Source organism: Mesocricetus auratus, unplaced genomic scaffold (assembly GCF_017639785.1).
Source record: "Mesocricetus auratus isolate SY011 unplaced genomic scaffold, BCM_Maur_2.0 Super-Scaffold_15014, whole genome shotgun sequence".
Lineage (NCBI taxonomy): Eukaryota > Metazoa > Chordata > Mammalia > Rodentia > Cricetidae > Mesocricetus > Mesocricetus auratus.
The window spans coordinates 1679695-1698156 of record NW_024429186.1 but is presented as its reverse complement, the minus strand read 5'-3'; the positions used below and the strand labels follow the sequence as shown (position 1 = coordinate 1698156).

The 18462-nt window shown below is 45.6% G+C and overlaps 1 protein-coding gene across 1 annotated transcript in view; it reads right to left on the bottom strand.

Annotated features, from left to right (window-relative positions):
• The window catches only part of Dnah11 (dynein axonemal heavy chain 11), a 308279-nt gene that overhangs the window by 111674 nt on the left and 178143 nt on the right, over window positions 1-18462 (bottom strand). Inside the window, exons 52-55 of the mRNA XM_040742314.1 lie at window positions 16029-16191; window positions 14684-14807; window positions 13941-14083; window positions 2824-2985 (exon numbers count right to left, since the gene is read on the bottom strand). Coding sequence (XP_040598248.1) covers window positions 2824-2985; window positions 13941-14083; window positions 14684-14807; window positions 16029-16191 — 592 coding nt within the window. The remainder of the gene's footprint in view (window positions 1-2823; window positions 2986-13940; window positions 14084-14683; window positions 14808-16028; window positions 16192-18462) is intronic.

The following is an 18462-nucleotide window of genomic DNA, read 5'->3' as shown; positions in this document are numbered from 1 at the left end:
CAAGTCCACTTATGGCAGAGAGGTAGCTTCTCTATGTGAGTGGATCACTCCTGCCACCCCATGCTACGCCTGTCAGCGTGGCAGACATGGCAGTGACACTGCATCTGACCGTTAAGGCGACATGGTGCTGAGCTGTGAGACCACACTCAAGCACCGCCCCAGAAGGAAGGGACCTTCCTCTGTCCTCCAGCCTCCATGCCTGAAACAAACGGGCCGCTCACTTCCATCCTCACTCACACTCTCCAACACCTAACTCACCCCTGAGAGCTCGTCCTTTAAATTTAGAATGTGTCCTTTCATGTGGCTCTGCTTCCAGATCTCTCTCTCTATGGCTCATTTTGCCTTAAGAAGCAAAACCAGTGCTTGTCTCTTAAGGGGCCGTCTATCTACGTTTTCGCCCCACAAGTTCCTAACCGGAGTCTGTGCACTAACCAGGAAGGCCTTCACCCCATCGCGTTCCCTGCGTGCTAGCCCAGGTCCTAGCAATTTGCAGACTGCCCCTTCCTCCTGCCGTAGATCACCCCCCTCTCATCCCTGTTCCCCACTTTCCAGGGAGAGGCAGTGAGTGTAGACATGTGTCTGGGCGAAGAACGCAGTGACACTTGAGTGTCAAACTGTTTTGGTCATTTATTTGTCACATGTCATTGGGTTCATTATCAGGTAATGGAAGAATTAAAATAGCCTACCCGCTTATTTAAACACAGTCAGCCCGTAGCCCTAGGTGCTGAGTATGTACTGATGGGAAATGAAATACATATACAAAAGGGCGCTTCGTTGACGAATCTTGTCTCTCTGGCCAAAGGGGGTCACCTTGTATAAGTCCTTTCAACTCCCCCAGTGAGGTCAATAATTAAGAAGCGCCCAAATTATGCAGATAACTTTCAGTCTTAATGATGGAAATCAGAACTAAGAAAACGATCAAGTTAGCACTCGCTTGAAATTTTAAAACCTGCTTCTGACCTCTACGGAAACGACACCACGTGTTTTTGGGGAGGATGCTGGTGCGCTGCGCCCTGAACTGTAATTAGTGCTCCCGTGTGACAAATTAGGAAGGTGGGGGAGTTAAACAGCCACCTTACGCTGAAAGGAAACCATCTAGCTAATCCGTTTGCAGGCATAATTCGGCTTGATGGGAATTCAGAAGAACATCCCTATTTGGCACCCGAGATCCTATAGGAGGCGGCATGACACCGTCTGAGGGAGCTCAGCACCTGCGCAGCCCTCAGGACTGCAAAGCCCGTCTCGTCCAGCAGGTGTCAACGGTTCCTGGCCCAGCAGAAAAGCAGATAGGGACACAGGACAGCAAGGACGGGCAGCCTTCCAGGCTATTGCACATGCTTCCTCCATCTCCTACTGTAGGAGTGAACCCCACAAAGCTATCCACCCAACAGGGAGGGGTCAAGGTAGAGATAAAAGGAAGTGAAAGGAAAAGGGGCTTCCCTTTTCTCCTGGAAGCCAGCCACACTTCTAACTCCTGGTCTGTGCGACCCTCTCTCTCTCTCTCTGGTAAATAAATATATTGTTTTCCCTATATAGCTTCGAGTATCGTTATATCCTACCGATGGAGGAAAATCCTCAGAACGATACCCAGAAAACCGGCTCACTCCCTTCCGTTTTCAGCCTGACCAAAATGAGCCAAGCAAGCTCAAGCTAGGCATCTGCTGTCAGAACACTGCACGCACCCACTCCCTGAGAGTCAGAATTCCCAGGCCCTCTCCTCACTGGCGGGAAACAAGACGATGCCCCAGGACTCCAGCAATCCTAGGAGCCACATGATTGCTCTCTAGATGTGAAGGGTCTGCTTGCCCTCCACCCCCAGACCTCAGAAGACCCACTTGTCTCTTCTGTCTCCTCCCGCGTGTGCTGGCCCTGTGACTGTGGAGAAGGGAAGGAGAAAGGAGGCAGAGGAACGCTCCCCAGCCCTGGTGTGCCTTCCATGTTGGATGTTGCTTCCCCTGGCAGTCTAGTGATGAGCAGAATCACAGATGCTTTTAGAAAAACCTAAAGGAGAAGTGCGTTTCCCTCTATAGAATGCTGCTGTATGCAGAAGCGAATGCTTCTCACACTCCCTGTGATGTATATACCTATGTAGCGTTTTCTTTTTTTTTAAGTAGAAGCAAAAGGAAAATGACGTACCACCCAGCAAACTCGCCCGCTTTATAAATGTACCTGTCCGCAAGGACACAGTATTTAACAGAGCACAGACAGCACTGTTGCTTTGGAAGGGGGTGGTCATGGTGTCTGGAGTAAAGGAGCCGATGAGGACTGACTGAGATGTTAACTTCTTGTTATGTGGCTTCCAGTAATTCTGGGCCCCTGGGCACTCCCACCTGATTGCTCAAAGGGAGGGAAGGACAAAGCTCTCTGGTGACACACTCCAACACAGTCTCTCTAACCAGAAAGGCTTCCCGTCTGGGATATATGGGGGTTTTCTTCACAGTTACTTTCTTTACTCTTCACATCTGAGTGGTGGAAGTGAGAGTTTTGCTGTGGCTGCTTGTTTCACACGGACGCTTGAAAACCGCAATCAGAGGTACCAACCTTATCAAGAAGGGACAGACATAACCCATAACCCCAGAAGGCCAGAGTTCCATCCCCGACGGTACACACACACACACACACACACACACACACACACGCACACACGCACACGCACACGCACACGCACACACAAAGCCAGAAACAATGGAAAACAACATTAAAGAAGCAAACAGGTACCCATTTCTGAAAATGACAGCGGCTGACATTTTGCCTGCCAAAAGCGTACTGAGACTCGGGTGTGCCCGGGTGCCTACTTACCTCAGGTTGACACAGCGTACGTACCTCGATCCCCTCTATTTCTTCAATGAAACTCCTGCTAACCGAGACCAGAGCCTCCTGTGGCCATGCGTGAAACCAGTCAATAGCTGTGCAGTTAACTATGGCTGGGAACTTCCTGGCTCTGACTCGAAGGGTGTGACCAACCGGTGAGAAACAAAGCACCATCTGTGGATGGAGACAGGGGCGGGAAAGGTGAGTGGGCACAGATCAGACCCTGAAGAGTGATGCGTGTGCTAACAGGGACACTGCAATCTCAGACAGTAAGAGGAGAGGTGTGGCCAGCCACACTTGTCAGCAACCCTAGTTATTTTCTAAGAAACAAACAAACAAGCTGGGCAGTGGTGGCACACACCTCTAATCCCAGCACTCGGGAGGCAGAGGCAGGTGGATCTCTGTGAGTTCAAGGACAGGCTCCAAAGCCACACAGAAAAACCCTGTCTGGAAAAACCAAAACCAAGAACAAAACCAAACAGACAAAAAAGATCGAACGCACTGTTGTCTTGTCCACAGTTCACTCTCAGTGTTTCAGGCTACGCTGGTGCGCATGTGAGCGTTCCCTTTTCAAAGGGCTTTGATTGACGGCTGAGCCATCCAGTTGGACATGCATGCTGGAGTAGGCTTGGCATTTGCAGACTCCCCCAGGAGCCAGGTAGCAGCCCGGCTACTGGGAGCTCTTAGATACATTTTCTCACGGTCACAAACTTTTTGCCAGGCATCACTTTTGATGCTAGACATGACTTTTAAAAATAAATTTTATTATTATTGTGCATGTATATGGTGTGTGTGTGTGTGTGTGTGTGTGTGTGTGTGTGTGTGTGTGTTTAAGTCGGAGGACGATTTGTAGAGTTACTTTTCTCCTTTGACTTTTACATCGGTTCCAGGCATTGAACTCAGGTCGGCAAACTAGCATGGCAAGCAATTTACCAGCTGGATGACTTTTTATTGTCATTATTTGTGGAGTAAGACTTGAGTCAAAACAGAAATAGTGTATCTGCAGCTCCCCTCATGTATGGCCAAGACAGGAAAGCCTAGCTACTCAAGTGTCCTAATGACTCTACCCCTAGCTAGGGACTTTTCGTAACCAGGATCCCCCGAAGAAGATCAAATACACCCCACACCACAGTAGCTCTGCCACATCTGCTTGGAAACACCCTGAGACATGAGCACTAGTCAGGTCTCCAGAAGACAAGAAACGGACAACAGGGAACCCACAGGCCAGGCTACAAGGTTTATTAGTCAACAAGCTTTGGGAATCAGGGTTCAGATTGGACTCCCTTGCCTTGAAGCTAAACTCAAGTTAGTGTGTGTCAGAAAAGAATAACTCTACCCCTCACCTGAACTCATCCCATCTACTTTTGAGTAAGTACCTAGATTCACCAAAATAGTCACTTCGCCCTCCAAAAAAAAATGTGCCTGGAAATGACAAGTGAACTATCAGTGGGGACGGGAAGAGGTTAGCTAGAAAGAATAGTGCCACCACAGCAGCTGTGCTGTTTCTAAACCCAATGTCTCCCGAGTGCTATAAATCAAACCCTCAAATCACCGTTGACACATCTCCTGCAGCTCTAACATTGGGGTGCCAAGAACTTTTGGGGATCCACGCCTAGGATTTTCTACTCTTTCTTCCCTTTTCCCCCCATAGGTCTTATAACTCACTTGCGATAACCCACATTTCACCACGCTTTGTAACACGTTTCAATTTCCTGTAGATACAATCCCTTCTCGAGTACGTATTTATTTGTGTATCACTAACAGGACTCAAGCCATTTCGTCTCCTAATGGAAATTTGAATTGCTACAGTCACTGTATTTTTTTTTCAGCCGATGTGGTTTATTCTCAGGTAGAAGAAACCCTCCCACATACTTACTTCCAAAGCATCTATCCATAACTTACACTTGCATTTATCATCCAAAGCCCTGGTATGTTTCAAGAATAATAAGCCCTGAGTCTTGCTGAGGCAGCCCCTATGGAATGGGGTTTTATCATAGAGCACTTTTTTTTTTCGGTTTGGAAACTTTCACTTTATCACCTGCCTCGTGTCTCCCTTTATCATCCCCCATCTAATCAGTTGTTAATTTCAACTCCTTTTTTTTTTTAAAGATCCAACAGTGCAGTGTACACATACCAGACACTCTGATGCGGGCACCTGCTTTGTGAAGCACACTGTAAAGTCATCCCTGAACTTCTGACTTGGTAACACGGAGCGTTTCAGATTTTCCTTAAAGGTAATATTTTAGTAACAGAGGATTTCAATTCATTCTTTGTTTCTTGTGTGCATTACACACACACACACACACACACACACACAGAGAGAGAGAGAGAGAGAGAGAGAGAGAGAGAGAGAGAGAGAGAGAGAGAGAGAGAGAGAGAGAGAGAGAGAGAGAAAGGAGCACAGGTAAGCCTGTAAGCACAGAGCACATGTCTGTCTGTGACTTCCACCCTGTAGAAGAGACAGGTTCTCCTCGTTCATTTGCTGCTGTATAAGCCAGGGGAGCTGCCCCAAGGGCTTCTGGGATTCTTCTGACTCCACCTCCCTTCTCACTGCAGGATTCTGGGATTCCAGGCCTGTTCTTGGCACTCAGATTTATGTGGATCCCGGGGATTGGAACATATATGGTCCTCTCACATACATGGAGAGTGCTTTATTTACTGGGATATGTTCTTAGCCCTTATTTCCATTTTTTAACAAGAAAATTGTTCTACTTACAAAAAGTTCACATGCGATCTCCACAGCAAAAAGCGCATCTGATCCTGAGGTGTAGAGCAGGAGGAGCTGATTGTCGGGGCTCTGCTTGTCACCTGGGCTTGTGGTGATCATGTAGGCCTCCTTAACTACACAACACTCATTTTTGTTATTTTTTTAAAAGAAAGTTGGCACCTATTTTTCTTGTAAATGGGTCAGTATTTGAGACCTCTCATGCAGTTTCTGGGGGCTCCGCTGAGAGCGGAGGACATTACTATGCCACCTTCCTTCATTTGTGCAAGGACAGGCCTCATACTCTTCTGGAAAACCCCAGATCTAAACACTAGCACAGTACCATGGACACAGAACACTTTTCTAAGTGCAAAGTCCATTCTGTGCAAAGTGACGACCTTTATTCTGAGACTGAGCCTTTCACTGTTGGTGTTAAAAATTTCTTGAAAGAATTGAATGGAGACAGCTCAGTGATTCAAGTGTTTGCTTTGCAAGCAAGAGAAACTTTAGTTCAATCTCAGAAACCATATATATTTATATATATATATGCCAGGTATGGTAGTGCAGGCTTGCAATCCCAGGACTAGGGAGGCAGAGATTGGGTGTGTGTGTGTGGGAGGGGTGGTTTCTGGAGCTTCCTGGCTATTTGGAGAGCTCTCTCTAGCCTACTTAGAGAGCTCCCGGCCAGCAAGATCTAGTCTCAAAATCAGAAACAAAAAAAATGTAGTCAGCACCTGAAGAATGATACCCAGGATTGCCCCCTGGCATCCACAACCTATACGTGTGCTTATGCAACCCCGACACACACAGGTTCACCTACAAAGACTTTATCGGTGGACTTTCTGTTATGGCTTCTAATCCCCTTCTCACATACTTAGCTGTGGGTTCACACTAGTTAATGTAGCTACCAGATGATATCAGACGAATGCTTGTCCTTGCCACAGTGAGGTGGGCTCCGCGGGCTGGGTTGTCCATACCCCTGCCGTCTCCCCCAAATCCCGTACATCACAGGCCCCCAATAAGTACTGGCTGAATGGCGAATGGCCAGATGAAGGGTTAAGCAGGTGGCAGTTTGAAAAGCTCCATTTGGGCAGATGAAATAATAACGTCTGTGTCATAAGTCTTTGAGGTTGTGCTGGCTTTCATACATAGCAAAGATTTTGAAGCTCAGGCCTACAACATAAAATAGTGAGGTGAGGTAGCTCGAGTGAGAAATGTCCCTCATAGGCTCACGTATTTGAATACTCAGTCCCCAGTGTTCAGATACCTTTAGGAGGTTGAGAACAGCAGGAGGGAGTGTGTCACTGGGGTCAAGCTTTCAGGGTTTACTTATAGCTTTGTCCCTCTTCTTCTTTTCCTTCCTTCCTTCCTTCCTTCCTTCTCCTTCCTTCCTTCTTTCCTTCTCCTTCTTTCCTTCCATCCTTCCTTCCTTTCTTCCTCCCTCCCTCCCTCTTTTCCTTCCTTCCTTCTTTCTCCTCCTTCCTTCCCTTCATCCCTTCCTTCCTTCCTTCTTTCCTTCTCCTTCCTGCTTCCTCTTCTTCTTCTTCCTCTTCTTCCTCTTCTTCCTCTTCCTCCTCCTCTTCCTCCTCCTCCTCCTCCTCCTCCTCCTCCTCTTCTTCTTCTTCTTCTTCTTCTTCTTCTTCTTCTTCTTCTTCTTCTTCTTCTTCTTCTTCTTCTTCTTCTTCTTCTTCTTCTTCTTCTTCTTCTTCTTTCCCTCCTCCTGTTCTTTCTCTTCCTCTTCCCTCTCCTTTTGTAAGGATAAAAATGTGACCAGTCAGCTTCCTGCTCCAATTAGCTGCTGTACCTGTTCCCAGGCTTTCTCTGTCACGAAGGACTCTGTAGTCATAGACCTTTTCTCTTCTAAAGTATTGTTGGATGTAGGGGTGAGCCCCACAAAGCTATCAGCCCTAAGGGCAGGGATAAGGAAATTTAGGACAGGTGGCGATAAAAGGAATTGAAAGAGAAACGAATCCCTCTTCTCCTCTCTTCCCCTGGAAGCCGCAATGCTTCTGACTCCCCAGCCTTTTGTGTGTAAGTTCTTATTCTGGTAAAATAATATATGTTATATTCCCTATTGCATTGACTTTCCATGTTAGCTGGTGTCAGAGTAGAAAGTCCACACCTACACAGAGGTGAAAGCCTCTGCCACCAGTGGCCAGCCAGCTGGCTTGGGTCCCGAGGTGAGTGCCACCCCCCCCCACGTTAACTTTCTTCACAGAAACAGTAAATTAACTAACAGAGAGCATCTTTTTGTCTTCCTAATTTCTTTGCAATTTACCAACAATCAACAACTTTTTAGGAAGCCAAACAGTCACAACAGAAGTGCTGAGCAGCCCTCATATCCAACCAGCCATGGTGCTGTAATTTCCATGTGTTGCATTTGATTGCTTTACACTGGAAGCTCACACACCTGCCCGGTAGGAAATCAGACACTGCACACCTTACTGGGTGTCATCGTGCAGTCAGGCCTCTCGGGTCTGCATTTGTTTGGCTTCCTATGACACAATAGAAAACAACCCAAGAACAAATCCCTGGCTGTACCTCATTCCAGGCCCCAGATAGGACATGTCCTCTCTTCCGTCTAAGAGGGAAGCAGAGAGGGGGAACACAGCCCAAGTGGGGCACCTACAATATAAAGCCAAGTGAACTCGGAGAATCTTGAACCAGAAGGAAGACCTGTTCCAAACTGAAATGAATGTAAGAATTTGAAGAAATGGCTAAGAACCTCCTTGGTACCTGAAGAGGCTAGAGAGAGACAAAGGATGGGAATCTATAAGGGAAAGACCAGGGATGGAAGCATCAAAGAGGAGACACAGTCAACTGTGACTCTTCCTAAAAGATATTCATAGCACCTGGAGCCAACGATCCATGCCCTACCTGCTGACAGAGCACTGATCACACTCCACTAAAATAAAGACAGAAAGGGGATGGGATAGGGGGGGTCAGTGGGGGGCAAGTATGGAGGGGGAGGGAGAGGGGTAGGAGAGGGAACTGGGATTGGCATGTAGAACAAGCTTGTTTCTAATTTAAATAAAAAAATTCAGGACAATATTTTTAAACAATGTCTTGCAGGAATGCTTCCTTTAAAAGTCTTAGCACCAAAATTGTGATGAAAAAACTCAAGTTGCAAAGAAAGTATCTGAGTTAAAATATTCATAAATGTAAATAGAGGCCACTATAAAGAACATTAGCAGAATTATGATAAAATTTGATAAAGGTAAGCAACATGGGGGATAGGAAAGTATATCACAGACATATACTACTCACTACATAAAAGTTCCTCCATATCAGTAAAAGTCAAAAGGAAATTTGACAAGCAGTCAGTTCCCAGTAAATATAAGTGGTTATTTAGAACAAAGCACAACTGCATTAAATAGTCCATTCTGTACATCAAATTCCTGAACCACTTAACTTTCTTTCTGGGTGGGCCTTCTAACCTAAGAAAATTAAATAAAGAAAAAACACTAAGGGAGATGTTACCTGGATGTATACTCATTACATATAGATACAGATAGAGGGTTTATATGCCGTAAACTTGGGTACAGCTTATCAGTGTATCATCTATAGATGATATAATTACAGTTTTTATTCTCTTCATGTGGTTGTTGATTCTTAAGTACTCTACAGTGACTGGGTGTTTCTTATATTAACAGAAATGGATTTCTTTACCTATATCCTGACAGACAGACACCATGAAACAGATAAGATATCTAAATCTCGACACAGCAGAGGTTGGTAAATAAGCCAGGTGCTACCCGTATCACATGGTCAGGAAGGGAAACAATAAACTTTCTTGGGTTAACCCAAAGCCACAGGAGGGGAGAGAAATCCTTTTTTTTTGTTTGTTTGTTTGTCTGTTTGTTTTGTTTGTTTTTTGAGACAGGGTTTCTCTGTATTGTTTTGGAGGCTGTCCTGGAACTCGCTCTGTAGGCCAGGCTGGCCTGGAACTCACAGAGATCCGCCTGCCTCTGCCTCCCCAGTCCTGGGATTAAAGGCGTGCGCCTGGCAAGATCGTTGTTCTTCTAGGACAAGATGAGGAACCTGTAGAGAGGCCCATATCTACACAGGAATAGGAGAGAAAGCATTGGCTACTTCGCAGCAATCCAAGGATACACCTTTGATCACTGGTAACGGGGAGAAGCCTGCCTCGTGGGACTCAGAGGGCCACATCCTCATGCCAAAGACTCTTGCATGTCCAACAAACCAATGCTTGGCAGTGAGCATGAGTGATGGTACCAGCAACCCTTGTGACACTGTTAGCTGCCCGCCTTGTCTAGTCAGCAGCGCTGGCAAAGGAGACACTAACCCATCCGGAATCCAGTCTGTAGCCTGACCCGATAAACTGCTTGGTACCTGAGAACAGCAGAGCAGTGTGGAAGGCTTTGCTGAAGACGAGGGTCAATACACCCAGAGCACAAAGCATGAAGCAGCCATTTCATTGCAAAGCTGGCAGGCAAGGGTCTGGTTTTTCCATGCTGGTTCTCCCTTGGGTGAAGAGGCCAGCAGACTGAGTAGGGCAGAAGCAGATCTCTGCCTCAGCTAGCTTAGCTTGCGTGTGGAATGAAATGCATAAAAGGAGACTTGATGGTTGTGACCAAAAGAAAATGCAGATCACTGATGTCAGTCTTAACCCTGGGAATAGCAATAAAGCCCAAGGAAAAAACTTTGTTAACTATCTCAACAAATACTGAAAAGGAATTTAGCAGAGACCTCCTTGTCAAAACGGACACGTGGAATCAAGAGTCCATGGGCTACGTTCTCGGGAAGCATCAGAGACTCCTTGCTCAAGCCAGGATCCAGAAACAATCGCTGCTACCGCCGCTGTTTAGACTGTTTCTGCAGTCCTTACAAGAACAACATGATTAAGTTGCACAGGCAATAAAAATATTTTTTTTTTACCTGCAGGCTAGATGGCATCAACTGCTCTGCAAGGGTCTAGGCAGCTGGTTCAGGCCTTAGAGCCCCAACACTTGGAAGGCAGAAACCAAAGGGTTGTGAATTTGAGGCTAGCACAGGTCACAAAACCAGGTCTCAAATAACAAAATCAAGGCTGGATGTGATATAGCATGATTCCAGCAAGGGTGAATGGGAGGCTTCTAGGCAAAGCTCTAGAAGCCCTGGTCAGCCAGTCTAGCCTACCTGGTGATGTTTCAGGGACTGAGAGACCTTGTCTGAAATGAAAGGTGGAAGGCACTGTAGGAGTAACACCGGGATTGCTCTCTGACCTTTAACCCACATGCAGACATCAGTGTAAACCTGTGTGTGCACTGTGTGCAAACATATATACACGCTCCCACGCTCACACAGACGCATGAAAACCAACAATGAAATCTGTAAGGCATGAGCCAAGATAGCTAGTCACAAAAATTAAAGGGCAGCAGTTTTCCTGTATCAAAATAAGATACAGTTCTATGAGAATAATAGAACACTGCATTACATCATAAAAAAATCAAATATGCTCTTATAGAAAAATGACCATTTAGCATGATTTAGTCAGAATTACGGTGGCGTTAGAATGTGACGATTCGGTTCTAGTGCTTTGTTCACACATATGAGACATAGGAGAATAAGGGAAAGCTTGATCAGAGGCAGTCATTAGGTGTTAGAATACGCAAGAGAGTGTTGTTAATTTGCATAGGGTAAGGACAGAACCAAAGGAAGCATCTTAGCAAGGAACGAGAACAGAGAACTCGAAGGAGACCCAGTAACCATGGCTAATCCGGATGTAACATAGCTGACGCCTGCAACTGTTAGGAGAGAAATAAGTGGTGTTAAGATAAAGTCATCTTTGGAGACAAAATAACCTGACGTCTCTCAGCTTACTCTTCACCACACAGAGTAAGGAATATATTTCAGCAAGTCTTAAAAAAAATTACATAGTAGCCAACTTGCTGGTTAACATCCCAACTCTAAGTTACACAAAAGCAAGGCACGGGAAATCAGACTGAGAATCTTGGACTTTGACCCTTACTAGGCTGGTGGCTTGTGGTCTGCTGTCCTTTGATGATAGTACCTGACCTTGGTCTAGAGGGTTCAGTGCACCATGAGGCTGAGCTACTATGGCACCCTGCTGGTGCATGGAATGCATTCTCAACTCACTTTTGACTTTTGGTCGGTGATGGGGAATTCCTGGTGTATATGTCAATAAAGCACTGTTGGCCAACCGGGAAGCAAGATAGGTGGGACTAGGCGTTGAGGAGGATTCTGAGAAAGAGAGAGGCAGACAGACACCATCTAGACCACCAGAGTAAGAGGTCCGGACCATTTTCTCCGGTAAGAGAAATACTTAGATTACCAATTATGGGTTAAATACTTAAGCCAGAGATATGTGGTAAGAAACCAAGCAAACGGCCAACAGCTTCATAATTAATATAGTGTCCTGTGTGCTATTTGGGGGTTCAGACAGTACAGCAGGGCCCAAGTCACCGGCAGGGGAAGACTACACTCTACAGGTTGGCTTATTGGAACATCACCCTGTGGTAAGCTGAGGCACATCTGTCTTCCCAAATTCATTTCCAAGGTTATGTGGTAGAAGAGACATGTGGAGATCAAACACTCCCTTGAACCCGTTACAGCTGAGTTATGCCTTTGTTATGGAGAAACCGCTAAGGTACCTGAATATTGGATCTGTGCCTTCTAAACTCAGCCCAGAATGACTCAGTAACATTAACACGAACATTCAAATCACAGACCCTAAAGAACGTTCAAATCACAGACCCTAAAGAAACTTACTCTTCTAGCCTTTTAGGGAAAGGTGCATTTCCGGCTGACGTCACTGTCACTGCCCACTGTCCCTTTCCTTATGTGCCCCATGCTCTCTAGCTATCACAGAGCCTTCCACTGAGTTGACAGGTGCAAGGATACTAGGAGAAACACAAAGCAATTGCTTTTCAAGGGATGCTAACCTGGTCTGCACTAGGAAAATCAGAATTGTTACAACAGTATTAGGAGGCTGGGGCCCCAATTTTGGAGGCTGTTACCTTGTAACACTTGACCTTCGCTAATGCTGCAGTTTGGCTGCACGAACTCCCATGATGCCACAAAGCAAAGTGTAGCTCAGGCCAAAGGGCTTTAAGGAAAGCATCCCTAAATGACGTTCCACAAAGGATACACTAGTAGAGGTCCTGCCTACTGCTGCTGGATAGAAGTGCTATCCTTCATCGAAATGCACGTCTGCAGCCTCACAGGCCATGATCTCTATACCAGAACTTTGTGTTTTGACCCTCCAGAGCTATCTCAGCTTTCTCCAAACAGGTTCCTCATAGTCCACCTGACATGAACATCGTTTCCTCTCTCAAAGGGGCTGGAGAAAGGGCTCAGCAGTTAAGCGCACTTGCTAACCCTTACAGAGGATGTAGGTTTAGTTTCTAGCATAAACATGGCAGCTTACAACCATTTACAATGCCAGTTTCAGGGACTATGACACCCTCTTCTTACCTCTGTGGGCACCAGGCACACATGTGATACATATACAATAAATATAAGTATATATATATATGTATATATATACACACATATACATATATATGTGTGTGTGTGTGTGTGTGTGTGTGTGTGTGTGTGTGTGTGTAACTCCAGTTTCAGGGACTATGACACCCTCTTCTCTTCTTACCTCTGTGGGCACCAGGCACATATGTGATACATATACAATAAATATAAGTATATATATATATATGTATATATATACACACACACATATATGTGTGTGTGTGTGTGTGTGTGTGTAACTCCAGTTTCAGGGACTATGACACCCTCTTCTTACCTCTATGAGTACCAGGCACACATGTGTAGTCATATGTGTATGTGTGTGTATACACATACATGTATATAATGTATATACACATATATGCACACACACATATATATTCAGGCAAAACACCCATACACACATGACACATGAAACAGAATAAATAAATCTAAATTAAAAACAACATACTTTCCTTTCCCTAAATGCTCCTGCTTTGAATTCTTTTTTTTTTTTTTTTTTTTTTTGAGACAGGGTTATTCTCTGTGTTGCTTTGGAGCCTGTCCTGGAACTCACTCTGTAGACCAGCCTGACCTCAGACTTACAGAGATCCACCTGCCTCTGCCTCCTGCCTCCTGCGTGCTGGGATTAAAGGCGTGCGCCACCAACTCCCGGCTCTTAGTGACATTATTTACCTCCTACAATATCAACTCCTCTAGGACAGAGGAAGAAGGCTTTAACAGCACCCTGTACATGCTACTCAGCCGAAGGCTTCCCAGGAGCCTGGCACTATAGCTGGCCTCAGGAACACACACTGCAGACTCAGCCTGAAAAAAAAAAAACGCACCTGTTCCTTCAAACAAAGTCCCTGAAATTCAAACCCATGCTGTGAATTCTGGTGGTGCTGGAGTGCTAGCAGCAGCTTTAAAACAATGTACAGGTAAAGTGAATGTTTCTTACTTTGAGCTGTAGTCGGACTCTGGCCAAAAAGAATTCCCAACAGTTTTCCCTGGAGTCCACCATGCCGAGACCACGAACTTCACTACGAATCCCAGAGACTATTTTGTCCACATCTTCATCATTGAACAGATCTGGGATGTCACCTACTCCCAAAGAATGGGCAGAATTACAAAACGGCGATGCAATTTGCATTTCATAGCAGATTTTCTAATGTTTGAGACGCTAAGACGAAGCTGCGTGTGAAGACAGAGTTTGACATTAGAATCACCTTCCTTTTGCCTTTCCCTCTGGTAAGACACGGAACTCACTGAGAACAAGCAGTTAGCTGCACACTCACTAGACTGACACCCCACACTGGACCTTCACACCTACTAGACCCACACCTTTTAGACCGGTACCCCACTGGACACGCATACCCTCTAGATCCCCTACATCTGCTAGACCCATACTCCATTGGACCCTCACACCCACTAACCCATCACATCCACTAGACCAGCATATACTTTAGACCTGCACGAGGGGGAATAATAATATTTGCTTCCGCTGGAGCCTGCTGGAGGCACCTCCCATCCATAAGCTGACCAAGAGAGCAATGTAGCAATGTAGTTAGGTTTACAGCTTTCTACCCACAGACTGCCCTAGCAAACATCTCAAAGATAAATTATCTCCCTTTAAAGTTCATTGAGACCACAGATAATTTGTCATGGGGAAGGATCTTTCAAGGAATGTGTCCATTTAATCACCCAATGCCAGCAAGTCATTAATCAGCACCAGGAAGCTCTCGTCTAGAACGTGGGCATCTGTCAGCAGGAACACAGTGGGCACGCTCTTGGCTCCGGTTCTGACGTACAAATTGGCCAGATCCACCTGTAAGGAAAGGAAGCCATCGCTCATGCTTTAATATACGGACGGGATGCAGGGAGTGTGTGTGGCCGCCGGGTATTAGGAGGGAGTAGATACGGGGGAATGTGGGGCAGTCATGGCGGCTCTCCTCCTGGTGCCCTGTCTGGTCACCTCCAATCCTGGCATTTACTGGTGAGCGTCATGTGACTTGGGGGGAGTCTGTGGATGGAAACAGGCTGCTGCCGAGCCCAGAGGGCCCCTGATAGAGTAGATGTGAGCTCGGCGACGAAGCAGCTCAGTGACAGTCCTCTGTTCACCGAAAGTAGTTTCACCTCATTATTTGGTCAGTAATAGCAAAAGCATGGTTTTTAAGAAAGTTTAACTCTCAAGCCGGGTGGTGGTGGTGGTGGTGGTGGAGGTGGTGGTACACACCTTTAATCCCAGCACTCGGGAGGCAGACGGATCTCTGTGAGTTCGAGGCCAGCCTGGCCTACAAAGCTATGCAGAGAAACCCTGTCTTGAAAAATAATAATAATACTAAATAAAAAGTTGAATTCTAGGCATTATTTTGTAAGTACTACTACGGATTGAAAAAGCAAAAGCCTAAACAGGCTGTTCCCATTACAGCTTGTTGTCATGCGAGAAAACCTACATGAATAGCCCTGAACACTGAGTTCATTTAAGGCAGAAGTAAAAAATGTGTTTGTATGTGTAAGACGATGTTTTGTTTTGTTTTTGTTTTTCACCCAGGCTTATGTTATTGAGCCTACACAGATGATAGAAATGTGCTAATGTATTTGGCCATGAAGACAGAAGTGTCAGAGGTACCTCTGGAGAGAGCCCCTCTTCCGGTACAGTTGAGGGGGGCCCTGTCCACATGTCAGGGCTGACATGGGTTCACTATCAGCTTATGCCCTGTCTGCCAGACAAATGGGCCAGAAATACAACCAGCCCTCCACAGTCACAGGTTCAGCCAACAGCAAACAAAAAAAACAAAAAACTGAGGGCATGTTGTGCATGTACTCACCACCTACAGACTTTCTCATGGTTACCTCTAAGCACCGTAGCATGACGACAACATGGATTAGGTGTTGTAAGAGGCCTGGGGGATGACTTAAAACATGGGGCCATGTTCAGGCCATGTAAGGAATGTTGACCATCCACACCTTAAATTTCACTGAGTCCTGGCCCTAATCCCCAGTTGGGGGGCAGCGTGTGCCTGCTCTGCCAGTCAATTTTGCTCACCCGAAGCTCTTGGGTCCCATAGCCTTCAGTGAGAGTGATCTGAAAGACCTCCAGGTTGCAGATGTAAGCTGCCAGCCGAGACAGGCTCTGCTTGCCACTGCCCCCAACTCCAACCAAGAGGGCATGGCCTTGAGGGGTCCGAAGAATTCGGCTGATGCGGCACCTGGAGAAAGAACCAGTCCTCCTAATCGAGTCATGAAAGCAAAATGCTCTGGGTTGTAAAAATGTGGAGGGATGAAATGCCAGTTTCGTTGGAACGGTTCTTGTCCCTGTTTGCACGCTTCGCCGTCAAAGACGGCGTCTGGTTTGTAATCTTTGCCTACAAAGCTCCCCTGGGGTCCCATTACTGCATTACACTGCTTGAAAAATACACACAAGGCCCCTGTGTGTAAGCTTCAATTTTTGTTTCTCTGATTAACAAGGAATAAAAAAAAATATTAATTCACTGTCAGTCCCCTCCAGTACAAAGACCCATCTGGGGGAAAATATCCCTTTGCATGAAAGCTTCGCTGTAGAACCACTTGGAAAAGAAAAAAGAAAAGGAAAGAAAACTGGATGGGCTTGGGTCAACACACAATCTCCACATGTTTCGTTCAAGAGGACGAAAAACTCGTTTCTCTAAAACATGTTTGTTTTTATTTTCATGTGAGTGCTTTGCCTGTATCTATGTGTGTACCCCAAGCATGCCCTTGGGCTCTAAGAAGGTGAGAAGAAGCTCCCCCACCCCCGAACTAGAATTATAAATGGTTGTGAGCATTGGGGACTGGACCAGGGTCCTCTGCACAAGCAGAAAGTATTCCTAAGCCCCGAGCTGTCTCTCTAGCCCCTATCACTTGTTTCTTGATATGGCTCTTGCTCCCCTTTCCCTAAAGGTGGCCTCATGTGTAGGTTGCAACGTTAGCCATTGTTATCTGAAAGTCAAGTTACTTTCAAGACCAGCCCAACCCCACTCAACCTACTTTAGTCTAGAGACTCTGAATGTTTATCCTAATGGCACCATCGCTCCATTTTCCAGGTATGAATATGTTGGTTTTAACATTAGTGTAATACTGGTTTAGTTAAAGAAGTAATTCATATATGAGTTATACAGATTTAAAAAAACACACAAAATACAAAGTATATAGATGTCCAACTGTAAAAGCTGGATATTATGTTTGCTTTGCTGAAACAAATTCCAGATCTGGATAGCCCAATGCCACTCTTGTTTTCAGAGAGCTGAACTGGGGTCACTTATACCAAGATCTATATGTAACACAACTTCAAGTCTCCAGTAACTGAGAAGACAGGTTACTGTCACAAGCCTGGTGATTCCGTTAGGTTTTACTTCATGTGACCACACGAACAAAAAAAAGTAACCTTGGGAAACATACCCCAAGTCCAAAGTTAGGTTTGGTTGCATCTTAAGGCACGTTTCCAGGTTTTTATCTAACAGGATTCACTAAGTGGCAATGTCCCTTTCTTCAAAGCTCGAGGACACTCCCTTAGGCCATGCCTAATGCTGAATCAATCAGCTTCACTCTTAAAATCCCCCATCAAAGAAACACCTTGTGGTTTGGGCCACAGAGAATTCCATACTGAAGGTAATCTTCCCATATGGGAAAGGTTTTCCCCTTCAGTGTTGGAGGGGTTGGTTACACCTGATCACATGTGCTGCCAGTGTGGCCAGTAATTCCCTGGTTTCCACCTAAACCCCCCTGGTGTGTGTAATTAAGGGATCACTGAAAAGGTATGAATGAAACTACTGGTACTTAGCATGCTTGCAGCAAGTGATGGTGGGCTAACCCCTATCATTTTCCTTTAGCCCCCAGGCTAAACATTTTATAATAACTCTTCTAAAAATTAAATTTCCTATAGTTCCCCCATTCAGATTCACTTTTTCATTAATAATTTCTCTGGTTTTTAACTGGTTTTTTAAATTATTATTTATTTTAAAAAATTTTAACTCTGGGAGAATGAGCATGATTTGGGCAAGGAGAGTTGTATTGGCTGTAAAGATGCAACTGACTTCCTACTTGAAACTGTTTAGATGAGCAGTTAGTTCCTGTGCTGCAGCCTACCCAACCATCAGCCTGTCCTCAAGGCCCCTTATCTTCATTGAAAGAAAATGTTCTGTGGACATAATGCCTATTTATGCCTCCCAGCCTCATATCTTGCTTGTCCTGTTTCGGACCTACGTTACTTACTCTACACTCACCTTGATCTTTAACTCTGTCATTCGAGCATTCGAGCATTCGAGGTTCAGGGACACAATGGCCCTCTGCAACGTGCTTCCCCCAAATCCTTCTACAGTAAGTTGCTCTCATCATACAATACAGATCCCAGCTTAAATGCCACCACCTTCTCCAGACACCAGGTTCCTCTTTAGAAACCCAGTATGGGTTGAACATCCTTCACCCCAAAATCCTAACTGCTCTAAAACCTAAAAACATTTTAT